This window comes from Microtus ochrogaster, linkage group LG10 (assembly GCF_000317375.1).
Source record: "Microtus ochrogaster isolate Prairie Vole_2 linkage group LG10, MicOch1.0, whole genome shotgun sequence".
Classification (NCBI taxonomy): Eukaryota; Metazoa; Chordata; class Mammalia; order Rodentia; family Cricetidae; genus Microtus; species Microtus ochrogaster.
The window spans coordinates 2,316,967-2,331,404 of NC_022035.1; the positions used below are offsets into that span (position 1 = coordinate 2,316,967).

The 14,438-nt window shown below is 39.4% G+C and overlaps 1 protein-coding gene across 7 annotated transcripts in view; it reads left to right on the top strand.

Annotated features, from left to right (window-relative positions):
* Nucleotides 1-14,438, top strand: part of Dync1i1 (dynein cytoplasmic 1 intermediate chain 1) — a 304,734-nt gene that overhangs the window by 36,630 nt on the left and 253,666 nt on the right. For 3 of the 7 annotated variants that reach the window (XM_005363697.3, XM_013352447.2, XM_013352448.2), the window contains exons 3-4: nt 2,764-2,878; nt 5,444-5,585. In XM_005363697.3, coding sequence (XP_005363754.1) covers nt 2,764-2,878; nt 5,444-5,585 — 257 coding nt within the window. The remainder of the gene's footprint in view (nt 1-2,763; nt 2,879-5,443; nt 5,586-14,438) is intronic. The other 4 variants (XM_005363700.3, XM_005363698.3, XM_005363699.3 and 1 more) reach the window with 2 other exon arrangements.

Sequence of the window (14,438 nt, forward strand, 5' to 3'; positions counted from 1 at the left end):
TGGTCTCCAACTCACAGAGATCCACCTGCCTCTGCCTCCCGAGTGCTGGGATTAAAGGCATGCGCCACCATCGCCCGGCCAAGAATGTGCATTTTAATGTCTTTGCAGAGACAGAATTGTCTTTTAAGAGTATGGAGTGACATGAGAAGCCTGAAATCGTCTCCGACTCTCTTCAGCTCTATTTAGATTCCAATGACAGTAGTTCTCTCCCTAACGACAGACAGATTGCAAAACCAAAAGTGCACTTTCAGGCCAAGGTGAATAAGAACAGAAACACTGAGCCCAGAGACACATAAAAATACACTCTTGTCTTATAATTGGGTTGTAGCATACTGTCTGGGGCAAGCCAAACTGCCCTGAATTCTCTTCTGCCTCAAGCACATGAAATTAATAATGCTCTTTGAGTTAATTTACCTGCTAAGATGCCCAATGCTCATGGGGAGTAAAGGATATCTGATAATGAATAAGATAAGTTGGCTTGGCGAGCTTCAAGATAGCTTCGCTTCTGTGGAAAGTTGCCTGTGAAATAGGGACACATTAGTGTTCTCCTGGTTCAGAATTGGGCAAATACTACAATCCAACTCAGAGTACCTCCCTTCGTTGTCCTTTTTATAGCATTTAATTAATTATTTAAGGATTCCATACACGACACAGAGAGGACCAAGAGGTAACTGACCATCTACCTGGCAGGATACCCTACTCTCCAGCCCCTCCACACTGGGGCAAAACCCTGGGCCCCTCTCCCGCCTGCCTCAGCTTCTCTAGCCAGCCAGCAGTCAGGGTTCCTACAGGTAGGCTATTCGAACACCCCCATACCAACCATTGAACCCTGCAAGCTACAGGTCCTACTCTACTCCCCAAATCTCCTATCCCACTCCTCCCCAGGCAACCTCAGAAGAACTCTGACCAAGTGGACAGAGGAAGTGAACCAAGAGAGTGGGCCAAGACAGAGGACCAAGAGGGACCTCAGTGGTCCCCTGAGACACAGAGAGTGACAGTACAGGGCAGACCAAGAACAGTTCCCAAAGGCACAGACAGCCACTTGCAAGGATTGGACCAAAATACAAAGACCCTGCTGGCACTAACTGAAGGAAGAGATGGGTAGCCACCAATGGAAGAATTCATCCAACAACCTAAAAAGTGACATGATAACACCCGTACCCAGTGGTCATAAAACAAGAAGACTTGTTCATCCTAATCCAGAAAGAGCAGAAGAGCATGATTTTTAAACTTAATTTTGTGAGAATGATAGAGACCTTTAAAAAGAAAATGAAAAATTCTCTTAAAGGAATGGAGGAAAGACAAACAAAAAATTGGAAGAAATTAATAAATCGCTCAAAGAAAACCAAGAAAAAAACAATAAACAGGTGAAGCAAACAGTTCAAGACTTGAAGACTGAAATAGAGGCAATAAAGAATACACAAACCCAGCGAATTCTGGACATGGAAAATCTGGGTAAATGAATGGGTACTACAGAGACAAGCATAACCAACAGAATACAAGAGATGGAAGAGAGAATCTCAGGTGTTGAAGATACTGTAGAGGAACTCATATGTGGGGTTTTTGTTTGTTTGTTGTTTGTTTTGTACTATATTTTCCTTGAAAGTTGTTTTCTTGTTTGAGTTAATGTGTTAATGAATCCTGTGAAAATCAGAGAAAATCAGAACCTAGTAGAAAAAGAACAAAAGAAAGAAAAAAGAAAGGGAGGAAGAAAAGAGAAAAAAGAAAAGAGAAAGAAAAAAGAAAGGAAGAAAAGAAAAAAGACAGAAGGAAGGAAAGAAAAGAAAAGGGGAAAAAAAGACCTACAGAAATAATTTATTGCCAGGCTGTACTGCCTTAATATAGACTTTAGCCTGGCTTCCTTCATGTTTAGCTTCTACTACCAATATAGACAGTATTTTTTGTTTATTTTTTTTTTTTTGATACAGGGTTTCTCTGTGTAGCCCTAGCTTTCCTGAAAGTAGCTCTTTAGACCAGACTGGCCTTGAACAGTGATCTACCGGCCTCTGCCTCCTGAGTGCAGGGATGAAAGGCAAGGGCCACCACTTACAGGTTTCTATAAGGAGCCTTACTTTTTACTTTCCAGCTAGAGTCCAGATGTTTCTATTTCTGGAATGTGAGTATTACTAAGAGGTGCTGAGCAAGATGTTCCAGAAGGAACAAAGAGGCTAAAACAGACAAGATTTACTTTTAAAATAATACTGGTCTGAAATAGTTTTCCTTGATTCTAATACTCTAAAAGTTTCTTGTTTTATTACATTTTATTTTGCGTGAATGTGTTTTGTATGACACCCAAGTAGATTCTTTTTTTTTTTCAAGACAGGGTTTTTCTTTATAACCTTAACTGTCCTGAACTCACTCTATAGACCAGGCTGGCCTTGAACTCCTGCCTCTGCCTCCCTAGGGCTGGGATTAAAGGTGTGCACCACCACTGCCTGGCACACTAATGGGTTCTTTTTCCACCATACAGGTCCTGGAACTCAATCTTGGGTAGCCAGACTTGGCTTCAGGTGCCGTAACCTGCTAAACCATTTCACCATTCTGAGAAACTTTCATAACTGGTAATAGAGATGAGGTGAACTTTGACCAAGAAAGGAAGCCCCTGTTGATTACTAATGAGCGGTCACAGTGGTTTTTATTCTCCACTCATGGTTATATCTATGTAGAGCTCTGGTCATGACTTAGGACACATATCCACTTCATTGAGGAAAAGTTGCATTGAGTTACATCACTAACTTTCCTTGCTGTCATTAAATCTTTTAGGCAGATATGCAACAGAAGAAAGAGCCCGTTCAAGATGACTCCGATCTGGATCGCAAACGCCGAGAGACAGAAGCCTTGCTGCAAAGCATTGGCATATCACCGGAGCCCCCGCTAGGTATTTCGCCCTTCTTGTTTTACGACCCCTCCAGCAGGACTTGTGTAGATAGACCACGCCCAGCATTATTGTGCTTTTAAGTTTTAGCTTTATTATTGTTTTCTATGTTTAAAAAGTCTCGGATTTATTGTCCTAGTGGCATGTATGATTTAGAACTGAGAGGGCTGGAAGGAGACAGGAATGATGCTTAGAGTCATGACCAGCTGCTGCTGATGTCATGCTCATAATTTCCCTTTGTGTCACCAGCAGATTAATGTATACTTGTTAAGTGAATATATACAAGACATCTTGGGATTTTTTTAAACATTAACAAATTGCTCTTTGTTTCTACTGCTGAATCCCAACCTCTCTATATAGATAATGTTAATCTGTTTATACATACTGTGAACTCTACATGCATAGACTTATTACATGATGAAATCAATAAATTGCAGTGGGAAATTTTCAGAAAACCTTAAAATTAGCAGCTAATCTACAAGTTTAAATTGATATGGCATGCGATCTTGATTTCATTGTTACTGGCATTTTCACCAAAACCCCCTCCTCCAGCTCATTCATTTCTAGCTGATTGTCCATAAAGTCTTTTTATCACTGAGGTGGTTTGGGTACTGAATAATTTGTTTTATTTGTTAAAAGTAACTTGCATGAGCTTATTCTGCCACTCGTTCGTGTATCTTTCATGTGTTGTTTTTTACAATTATTATTTATTTTTCATACATCTAAAAATAATCTGAGGGTATCTGTAAAACTACATAATATCCAATGCATTAATAAACAAAACTATCTAAATGATGAATAGGAATAAACACTTTATCAGGGCTGTTTAAGATGCTTCGTTTTTTAATTCCTTTCTTTGCTTCTACATTAAAATAAAATTCCCTTTATTCTCATAATTAATTAAACTAAGAAAAAATTACCCATGTAAAGAAATTACTCCTATCGGTGAAAATAAAAAAAGAATATATCCATCTGAAAGTATTACATAAATACATAATTATGTTAATACATAAACATGAAACTAAAGTACTACTGAAAAGAATTTTATTCTATCTCAGTTGGGATATGTAAAATTAAATCTCTACTGCTATAATAAGCCCTCATAAAACTAGATTTTGTTTAGCTCCTTATCATGTAAAATGGACTCTATAGGGGATTTGGCTGGTAGTTCTTCTCTGAGAAGTTGGCAAGCTTCTTCTTACTTATCTGACACGTGATGTAAATTAGACATCCATTGATTAATTATATTTTTGCTTCAAAATAGTCTTTGAAATGTGGTTGCTATGTCAACACTTATTAAACACAGTAATCGTATATCCTATTGTGGCTTACCCTGCATAAAGCTGGGTGATTAAACTTTAAAAACAAAATACTTGGGTATCCCCAGTCCATAACTACTATATCCTAAGATACCCATGAATTCCTTCCAATGGGATAATTTTTAATCCATCTCTCCAGCTTGCCCTCTGCCTTAGCATGAAGGGTAATCAAGGAATTAATTGAACAGTCACATAAAAATGCCCAGCTCCTTAACAGTCCTGACATTGTGGTGCAGGATTTTAAGAAAGAAAAAAAAAACTTGTTAAGCCCTTTACCCTATTAAATAAATAGAAGGAAATTGCATATGATTGAAACCAAATGGGATGCTGTACGCGTGCACTGAAGCTTCTTCCTGCACGTCTTCCTTGGCATGTGTGATATGAATCTGCAAATTGGCTGGCCTGGAGCCATCTTGCCTATTGGGTGCAGCCAACGGCTGAAGGACATTTGGCTTGATGTGAAGGCTGGAGAAAGTGCATATCCGTTTCCTTAGTTTTGTTTCGCTTTCCCTTTATTTTCTTTGCTCAGAGTGTCAGCCGGCCTGAGCCTTTGAGCATCCTTCTCCCACCCTCAGCCTGGCAGGTTACCTCTGCGCTTTTGTCAGCATCCATGGGGCTGCCGGGACAACGGGCAGCCAGTCCCAGAAGAAGCAGAAAGTAGGCTGAAATGAAACCACTCATTAAATGTAAAATAAAGCAGCCTGGCATTTTCCTTTGTTTTGAAAGAGATTTTTAAATTACCAGGTTCAACATTTACCCTTTCTCTCTGTCACTTAGTCTTAGCACAAAGTTGTTTGCATATCAAGAACCCATACATTTCTCTCTAAATTAGACCCTCAACAGATTCTCGCCCCTTCTTGGGCATTTAAAATTATTTAGGCTCCCCTAAATCATAGTGTTTAAAGTTTTACAGAAAACTACTATGTTAAATAGGTCACATCTATACTAACAAAATAAAGTGAAGAATTAGAATCGTCTAGCTAGTTCCTACCAGAGGAAAGTAAGTCAGCTGGATAGCTATTGCGGTTCTCCATTTTACTTCATTAGGTGCACATGGCCTTGGAATCCCTAAGTTAATTCTGTCTAAATTCATTTCAGACTTTCATTTTCTAAAATATGAAAAATTCACTTGACTTTCTTCCTTTTCTTTCCTTTTTTTTTCCTTATCCCATCTCAATCTCTCCTGGCCATACAACCACTTTCATTTGGGCCCATTTGTTTTGATTTGTCTGACACTGCTCTTCCCCAGTGCAGCCGCTGCATTTTTTAACATGGGATACCTGTTATTTTCATTATTTAGTCCCAACCCCTATGTCTCCCTCTTCGAAATCAGTGAGCACTCCCAGTGACGCTGGAAGCCAAGACTCGGGCGATCTGGGGCCATTAACAAGGTAAGCATTGCCCTTTGTAAAGGCCATGGTGGGATGTGAATCACACAGGACAACTGTGAAAATGCCACCAGATGTGCATGCATCTGTTATATCCTTACTTATGCTTACTTCATGTTGAGCTGTAATACCTAGCAATGGAACACTGGAAATAACAATACCACCCTTCCTTGAGTTGGCTCATTGAAGACCATGCATCTTCCTTAATAAATGTAAACATCTCCATTGGCTTAGACCTAAAAGAAACAAGGAAGGACTGAAATTCCATCGAACCCAGCTTTTCGCTGCTCGACTTTGGCTTGGTCTCTAGCCTGACTTTCAATTTCTCAAGTATCTAGTTTATTTAAGAGAGCTGACAAAGTTGAGGAATCAGTTCTCAAACTATTGCTATCAGTAGGAATTTTAGCAGATGTTCACCATTGTTGCTTAAGGAGTCAGTTACCAAACCTTTTTTACATTCTTGGTGTCCAGAAACTTCTGGGACAGGATGTAGGCATGCTCTAATTTAACCCGCGAAGGGATAGCTGAAGACTAAACGGGTGGAGAGAAGAAAGCCACCTTGATAGAGTCACAGTCGCTGTCTTACGTTGATTGTGTTCTCCGGGATTCCAGCACACAAGTGCCCCCAAGAAGTGGTGTGAATGGACGTGGAGCAGAGGCTTGTCGTGACCAGGTAGCGAGCACCCCATTGTTCAGATGCACGTAGTCTTCCTCCTAATTCTAGCTGTTTGAGCTCAGTAGCAACATGGACCCAATTTTTCTGCATCTCCTGGCTTTTTTTTTTTTAACAAGAAGCTAGAAATCCCTTTCCTCAAAAACAGACATGAGCCTGTGACCTATAGCTAGCAGCATGTGACCCCCAGCTGTCAGCCTTAACTTGGGGGAAAAGAATAATATGCTTGATGATAATAACAAGCTTCAAATAAAGGAAAGAGCCATCCTCCACATGGCACCCATGGTGAATCAGCCCTTTGGTTGCCGATGCACCTTTCAGCTTTTCCCTAAGAACCTTTCTAACTACGTGTGCTTTATTGACAAAGAGGTGCAAAACTTGGCACTTTTATTTTTTTCAAACGATCCATTTTCATAGGCAAGTACACTATTTTCATAGAAAACTAGGCAATTTGGTTGAGGGAACTGTGGCTAAGCAGAACATGGAGGCGCATTCTTAAACCCAAACACTTGGCAGGCTGAGGCAGGAAGGTCATGAGTTCAAGGTCAGCTGGTACTACTTAGTGAGACTCGGTTACACACACACACACACACACACACACACACACACACACACACACACACACGTGCACACGCGCGCACACACATGTGTAACACCAGAAAATACCCTGAGAATCTTGGAGAACTGCCCTGAGCAGTGTGCTATATTTTTCTGTCAGAAATAAAATAGATCAAAGTTTCCTCAGGGGCGCCTCCTGGTGGTGTGTCAAACATGAGCAGCGTATGCTGACAGGCCTCTGGACACCACGCCGTGCGCTCTGCCTTCAGTTTTCGAGGAGTCAAAGGAAAGGCTCTTGTTGTGGGTAAAGCTGCTTCATTTTAGCAAATCACCCTTTGGGATTTGGGGCAGCATGCATCTTCTGCCACCTGTTACTTTGAACGCTTCAGAAGGTCTTTGAGGGGTGATGGTAAGAACAACAAAGTTGCGTAATATTTAGCATTTATTTGAGGGCTGGAATAATGCGATCACATTTCTTGGGGGCTCCCCTGGCTTCTCGCTAAGCCATTTAGCCGTCTCTGCACAAAGATGCTGTTGTGTCTGCTCAGCTTCATGGAGTGCAGTTGGCAGCATGGAATTCTATGACCGACTTCACGGTTGAAGAGCCTCTTCGAGAACTGGCTGGAAAAGCTGACCTGTGCTCTCAGCACTCTGGGGACAGAGGCAGTTCTCATAAGACACCACTGTCCTTTCCTTCACCTTCTTAAACGCTTGTGCTGTTGTTGTTTGCTGTTATTTTAGCCCAGTGAATTGTTTTAAAGGAGGGAGGCAGTTCTCCCCACCCCAGTCAAACTGCAGTGAGTTCCACTTCGTTATAGCCGAGCTCTACTGAGAATTAGGGAGCAGGGCCAGAGAGAAGATCTCCGCTAAACGCTGCCTTCACTGGAATGAAAGACAATCGGCAGCCAAAAAAAAAAAAAAAAAGAATCATTTCCCAAAAAACAGCACGTGAAGTTTGAATTCTGAGAGGAATGAATTGGGAGTAGCTTAGAATGCCTTGCCCTTGCTTTGAATGTAAAATTCCGGGCAGATTTATGATCTTGTCTTCATAAAATAGATGAGTGTTAAGGTATAAAAGAATGTCATATTTCAGTCTTTATGATTCCATTTTGAATGTTTTTTTTTTATGTATAAGTGCACTGTTGAAAACAGTCACGGTCGTCCTTAACACTTCACAGAAACTCAGTCTGCCCTCAAAAAATTGCCTGTTTGCTTAAAAAATGAAATCTTTTCAAAGATTTCAGAATCCAGTTAACACATCTGTTCATACCTCATGGTGCACATAAATTCTTCTATTCCTTTGCCAGGATTTAAAGCTCAAACTAAAAAATGTCTTCCGAGAGCCAGAAGAAAATTGGCATGCTTCATGTCTCTTACAAAAATACCGCATTGTAAATAGAAAGCTACTCATGTTGAGAGCAACAAATCTCTTAAATAAAAATATAAAATAATTCCCAAATATGATGGCATAAATTAAATATTTAGAACTTAAAGTATTACAATTTGTTTTGCCATTTCTGATTTTGTTTCTATAGGCCACTTCTGATTCACAGCGTCTGATTGTGGCATTTTCCTCCTTTTCTTGATTGAGTTTAGAATAATCAATTAACTATTTCTAAGTTAATCATAATAGACAAAGGACACATTCTTAGAATTTAAAAGCTTAATTATATTAACAAAGCACTTGAAAGGATAGTTTTACTTATAAACATGGATATTTTTTATAAAAGCTTTAATATAAACAGCTAGAATACCACACAGTGCATAGAGGATGCTACTGTGACTTATTATCATTGGTTAAATATGCAAGAGTAGCCTAATGTATAAAAATCTCAAAGGGCTAAGTGTAGTTATTACTACACACAGTCAGAGCATGCTTGAAGAATCCAAACCCCTATTCCTTGAAGATGGGAGCTGAATTTGAAATTGAATCCATGTAGTAAGCATTGGGAGAATGTTCTTGAATTTGTGAATTAACTATTGCCCCAATTTTGAATTGACGGCATCATCACGAGCGTTTGTCATTGTCTCAAGTTCACACGGAACATAACCGAAGCTCATGTTTTCACTATGCTGATTTACTTGAGCTTTCATAAGCTATACTTGTGCTTTATATTATCTCAAATAATTAACATAAATGCCTCAGAAGGTTATGCTGAAAATGGGAAATTTATGTTGGCAAAGCAGTTGAATGGGCATGATGTAGTCATTGCAAATCAGCTCTCATTGTTATTGTAGTCCTATGCTATTTCACATGTTAATTTAGGTATTTATCAAATGGGAAGGAATCTTAATTTTTTTCTCATAGAGCATGTAGAGGTCATTATCAAATTTGATAAGCATACTTACATACTTGCATCTTCATCTAAATAAGTGTGTAAAAATTTTTGAACACCAGGACAAAGCTAGATCAAAGTCTGCATGATTAGAGTTACCCAAGCCATGCAAATATACCTTCAGATTATGAGCTGGAAAGGTACTCTATACATGACACTATTCATTCAGCCCATCTCAGTCATAAAGGACTGTATTCACTCTTTCCTCCTGCTTGCTGTAGGAGCTTTAAGTCTTCAAAAACACAGTCACACCAACATCTGTGTTGCCCTGAAATGTATGGAATGTGTATGGATCTCACAGAGTTCACCCCGATTTCAAGGCTGAGTCATAATAAGAACTTTCCAAAATGTCTTCATCTATAAAAACCTCACACTGCACTTGCAATTATACGATCTTCTATTGTGATGATAGCAGCATTCTCTAGCACATCAACAATATAATCAACATAGTCAGAAAAGGAGGTCTCCGGTGCTTGTTTTTAATTAATGGCATGCAGGATGATAATAATATTAATTGCTACCTTGTTTTCAAATATGTTTGTTGACCATCTGTAGTTTTGTTATCATCATCAAGTTCTATTTACTAATAAATGGGGGCATTTCATCTCACTCAGTATTTCATTAGAACTTAAAGTTTCCATGTATTTGTTTTTGGAGTGTGTCGTATGTGTGTGTTGGTGTTGGTGGTTGCACTTGTGCATGGGCATGTGAGTGTGAATGTGTGGGTGGAGGCCAGAGGTTAATGCACACTGTCCTCCTCATTTGCTCTCTACTTATTGCTTGAGACAAGGTCTTTTACTGAACCTGTGCTCACCAATCCTGTGAGCTGGCTGACCAATGAGATGCAGTGATCCCCCTGTCTCTCTGCCCCAGCCCATGCACTGGGTGGTAGATGTGTTCCCCACACCTGGTTATCATATTTTGCTGGAGATCTAAACTCTGTTCCTCAAGTTTATGAGTTATCTCCCTACCTGATATTTTATTCTTAATAATCACTATTGAAATGTTGCTTTTACATTTAATATAATTATAAAACATAAACAAGTCATAAAAAGTAGATAAAAACATCATTGTCCTATAACCAAAGATAAGCACCCTACTGTATATTCTCTCATCTCTATAATGAGATTCTCTCATTATCTATGATGTTTCATATACAATGAATAACACCTGTGTATGCTAACTAGTTCATCTATTTTTCTCATCAAGTATCTTTATTTTTCTATCTCAACTTATCTTTAATATCAATATCATCTTCCAAGTTCCCTAATTACCTCCAGCATAATCCCATCACACTTGGAATTGGTACCTATCTTCCCATGTATCAATATCTGTTATTTAAGAAGGTGAGACCCCCTCCCCAGATGACCCCAAATGCAGCAGGAGAAGTGACCGCTGAAACTTTTGGCAGGTGGCAGAGTTCCCAAGGGAAACATGAGAGTATGCCTGACTTCTAGATCCTCCTGTATTTCAGATTAGAGTCCAGAGTTCTGCTGTAGAAAGTTAGCCTTCCATGGAGATCATAATCAGGTTTTTTGCTCTTGACATAATACTTCATAACATCCACATATGTGGTATAGTCTGCACTTCTCTGATCTACCACCCAGGGAATGATCATCTGAGGAAATTAAAATTGCTTAGAATATTTGATGGTGCTGACACCACTTGGTTCTCTGAATGGCCTCAGAAAATGAAAATTTATAGGGGTTTAACACCCAATAGAGTACACTTAGGTCTTTTAATCTTACTCACAATCTGATCCACCAAGACTCTCTGAAACTGCATAAGGCTTAGGCACTCTTTAGCCACTTTGATGAAAATACTGTCATTTCTCTTGGTGATTTGGTAAATTAGAAACTAATGGGAAGGTTTTAAAGAATTAATAATGGTGAAAGAGTAACAAAATAAACAAAAGCTATAGAGAAAAAATTGATAGAGGATTTCCCTCTGTATGCTGTGATTACCATTGAATTCTTGCTTGATAACTGTTTTATGTAATTTTGCTCTGTTAATGTTAAAACCTTCCTTTTCATTTAAACAGAAAAGGGGAGGTGATGTGGGATTCTCCTCTGTATGCTGTGAATATCATTGGTTAATAAGGTAACTGCTTTGAGTCTATAACAGAGCTATAGAGGAACAGAGCTAGGTGGGAAAAACTAAATGGAATGCTGGGAGAAAGGAGGTGGGGTTAGAGAGAAGCCACATAGCCCTGCTGGAGATGGACAGAACTTTACCCAGTAAGCCACACCCACATGATGATACACAGATTAGTAGAAACGGGTTAAATTAATATGTAAGAGTTAGCCAATAAGAAGCTAGAGTTAATGGGCCAAGCAGTGATTTAATTAACACAGTTTCTGTGTGATTATTTTGGGGCTAAGCAGCTGGGAATGAAACAAGCAGGCCCTCTTACTACCGAAAACGAATCATATCAAATTTTGTTTATTCAAACAATGCTACATTGTCAGTGTAAGAGGAGAATTTCACAGGATGCTATCAGTTCATTGGATTTCAGAGAATCTGAAGACATGAGTTTAAAGCTGATTAAAATTCAGTCTCCTCTGGTTTGAGAGATGATTCACCCGAGTTCAGTTCTTAGGACCCATGACAGCTAACTTTACAACTACCTGTAACTCCAGTTCCAGGGGATCTAGTGCCTTCCTCTGGCCTCTGAGAGCATCTGAGGCACACACCCACACATAGATATACATACATATAATTAAAAATAATAAAACATAAATGTTTGAAGGTCACATTCTTTGGCAACTAAGGTCACAATATAGTTTTTTTTCTTCCTTATGTATCACGTTAATTGATCAGTTAGAACTTTCACCTCTTATGGCACTGTTCACAAATCAAGCATCTGTTTTGGCAATAGATGCAGCGCCTCCTTCCAGAGAAACCACTTGCTTGGCAGTAGGCTTCAGTGTAAGATTGGAAAAAGCATGTCCTTGTGGAACAATGGAAATTCTTCATTTAATCTGGGGTCCAGCTCAGACGGACATCCCAGTAGCTTCACGAGGCCTCAGTGGAACCTTGCATTAGGGCTCAAGTGTTAGTGAAAGAATTCTTATACAAAAAATTGTAGAAAAAGGCATTCTAAAAAGAACCTGATTGGAGCATATATTTCTATGTTCCAATTTTGTTTCTAACATAAGAAAATCCTTATCCACATCGTTGCCAGTTCCAAATAAAAAAAAATAATTGGAATGGGGAAGTAAAACATTAACTTATCTAAACATTATCCTTACTTGACATTATTTTAATGAATGTGACAGAGTGATGTGATAGATTTTAAAATGCCCCTGTTTTGTTCCTGTAAATGGAATTTAAAAAAAAATAGGTAGCTGAGTAAGACATTGACTAGAGATTTATGCTAGGTACTATGTCGTATTAGTCCAAACTCTTTCCTTATTTCATTAGGAGCTAATGAAGACAGAGTTTAAGACAATTGTGGCACATGGGAGGACTCTGTGATGTGCTCTTGACCCGTTTCTCCATCTTGGAGAGAACAGCAGCACATGGATGCCTGGCCCCATTTGCAGGGAATCACCAAGGTTGCCTTGGGCCAAGAAGATAGACCCTTCTTGATCCTCAGCCAAACATGGCAGAATAGCCATGAGTATAATGCGGGGCTTTTCTTCTTCAGAGGGAAAGTAAATTTGAAATCTCCTCTGAGCCCACACTGCATGTATTATACAGTCTTATACAGAATTGCACTCTTTAGCATGTTGAGACACACACACACAACCACAATCACACAAAAAGACAGAAAAGCAGGAGGGTGACGAGCTGTGCAGAGAAAGGGGGCCAGCAGGAGTGGGAGGGTAACCAGAGTACATAATGGGGGTAAACAGGATCAAAATGCATTATATACATGAAAATGTCACAATGAAAACAATATATGCTAATAAAAGCATACGTAAAACACTGGTAGATATTTAAATACTGAGGCAGACATGCTCTTATTCAGTCTTTCTCTCTCTCTCTCTCATACATTACATCCGGACTGCAGTGTCCCCTCCCTCCTCTCCTCCCAGTCCCCACCACACCCCAAACCACTCCTCCTTCATTTCGCTTCAGAAAAGGGCAGCCCTCCCAGGGATATCAACAAAACATGGTATATCAAGTTGCAATGCAATACAGTCTTCTTTTTTTAATGAAGAAAATAAAAACTATTCATTTCTAACAAGCTTACCACACACCTCACAGCCATCTGCAGGAAATGCAGGTAAAAGCATGTATTGGTTCATTCATTCATCACTTCTGTCAATAAACAGTTGATACTTTATGGTCTGTAAAACACCACACCAGATCTTTAGAACTCGTTTGTGTTCAAAAGTGATACTTTCTCAGAGAGAGCCTCCTTCTAGAAGATTTAATGAAGCCACCTAAGGAGATGTTGCTGTAATTGATAGCTTTAAACATGGGTACTAACAGAGATAAAGAGTAATGCAGTAAGCCATTATTTCAAAAACACCTGTAACCGGTTTGTGATACTGTGATAAGGACAGGTGATTTTTAACTTATTATTACTGTCCATAGTGATACATATTAAATGCTTGGAAAATGTTTATTGGTGAGTGTGTGTGTGTGTGTGTGTGTGTGTGTGTGTGTGTGTGTGCATGCATGTTACATAAATCTGGATGAGATTGGTGTAAAAATGAAGGCACAACTAAAGCCAAGGCAGATATGACAGAGAGGGACAAGATATTGGACAAATTGAATGAAGGTGGATGTCACCCCCAGAGGACATCTTGGCCATTATTAAAGGAACTAAAGAACAAGGTGAACATTGTCTTTCAAAAATAAAACAGAAATCCGGTTCCTGGGCTCAGAGCAAAGTCTTTGGCCCTGCTGTGAAAGGCAATGACAGGAGGCTGTTAACCCTGGTCAGGCGGATTGTAGACTGGAAGAGAATCAGTTAGTGCACTGCCAAGGTCCTTCTCAAACGCTCGCCTCACAGAGATACAAGTTGTTTCTGAATGCTGTATTGTTATAGGCAAAGGTATTTTGAGCTGAGCCTTCCCTAATGCACATGTTTTGGAAATGTTGAAAGAGCAGAGGGACATCAGAAAGATGGGATGCAGAATGTAAATTAAACAGAAGATAGATACCAGACTATATAGATAGATAGCAGATACTGATAGATAGATAGATAGATAGATAGATAGATAGATAGATAGATAGATGGATGGATGGATGGATGGATGGATGGATGGATGGATGGATGGATGGATGGATGGATGGATGGATGGATAGATAGATAAATAGATAGATAAATAGATA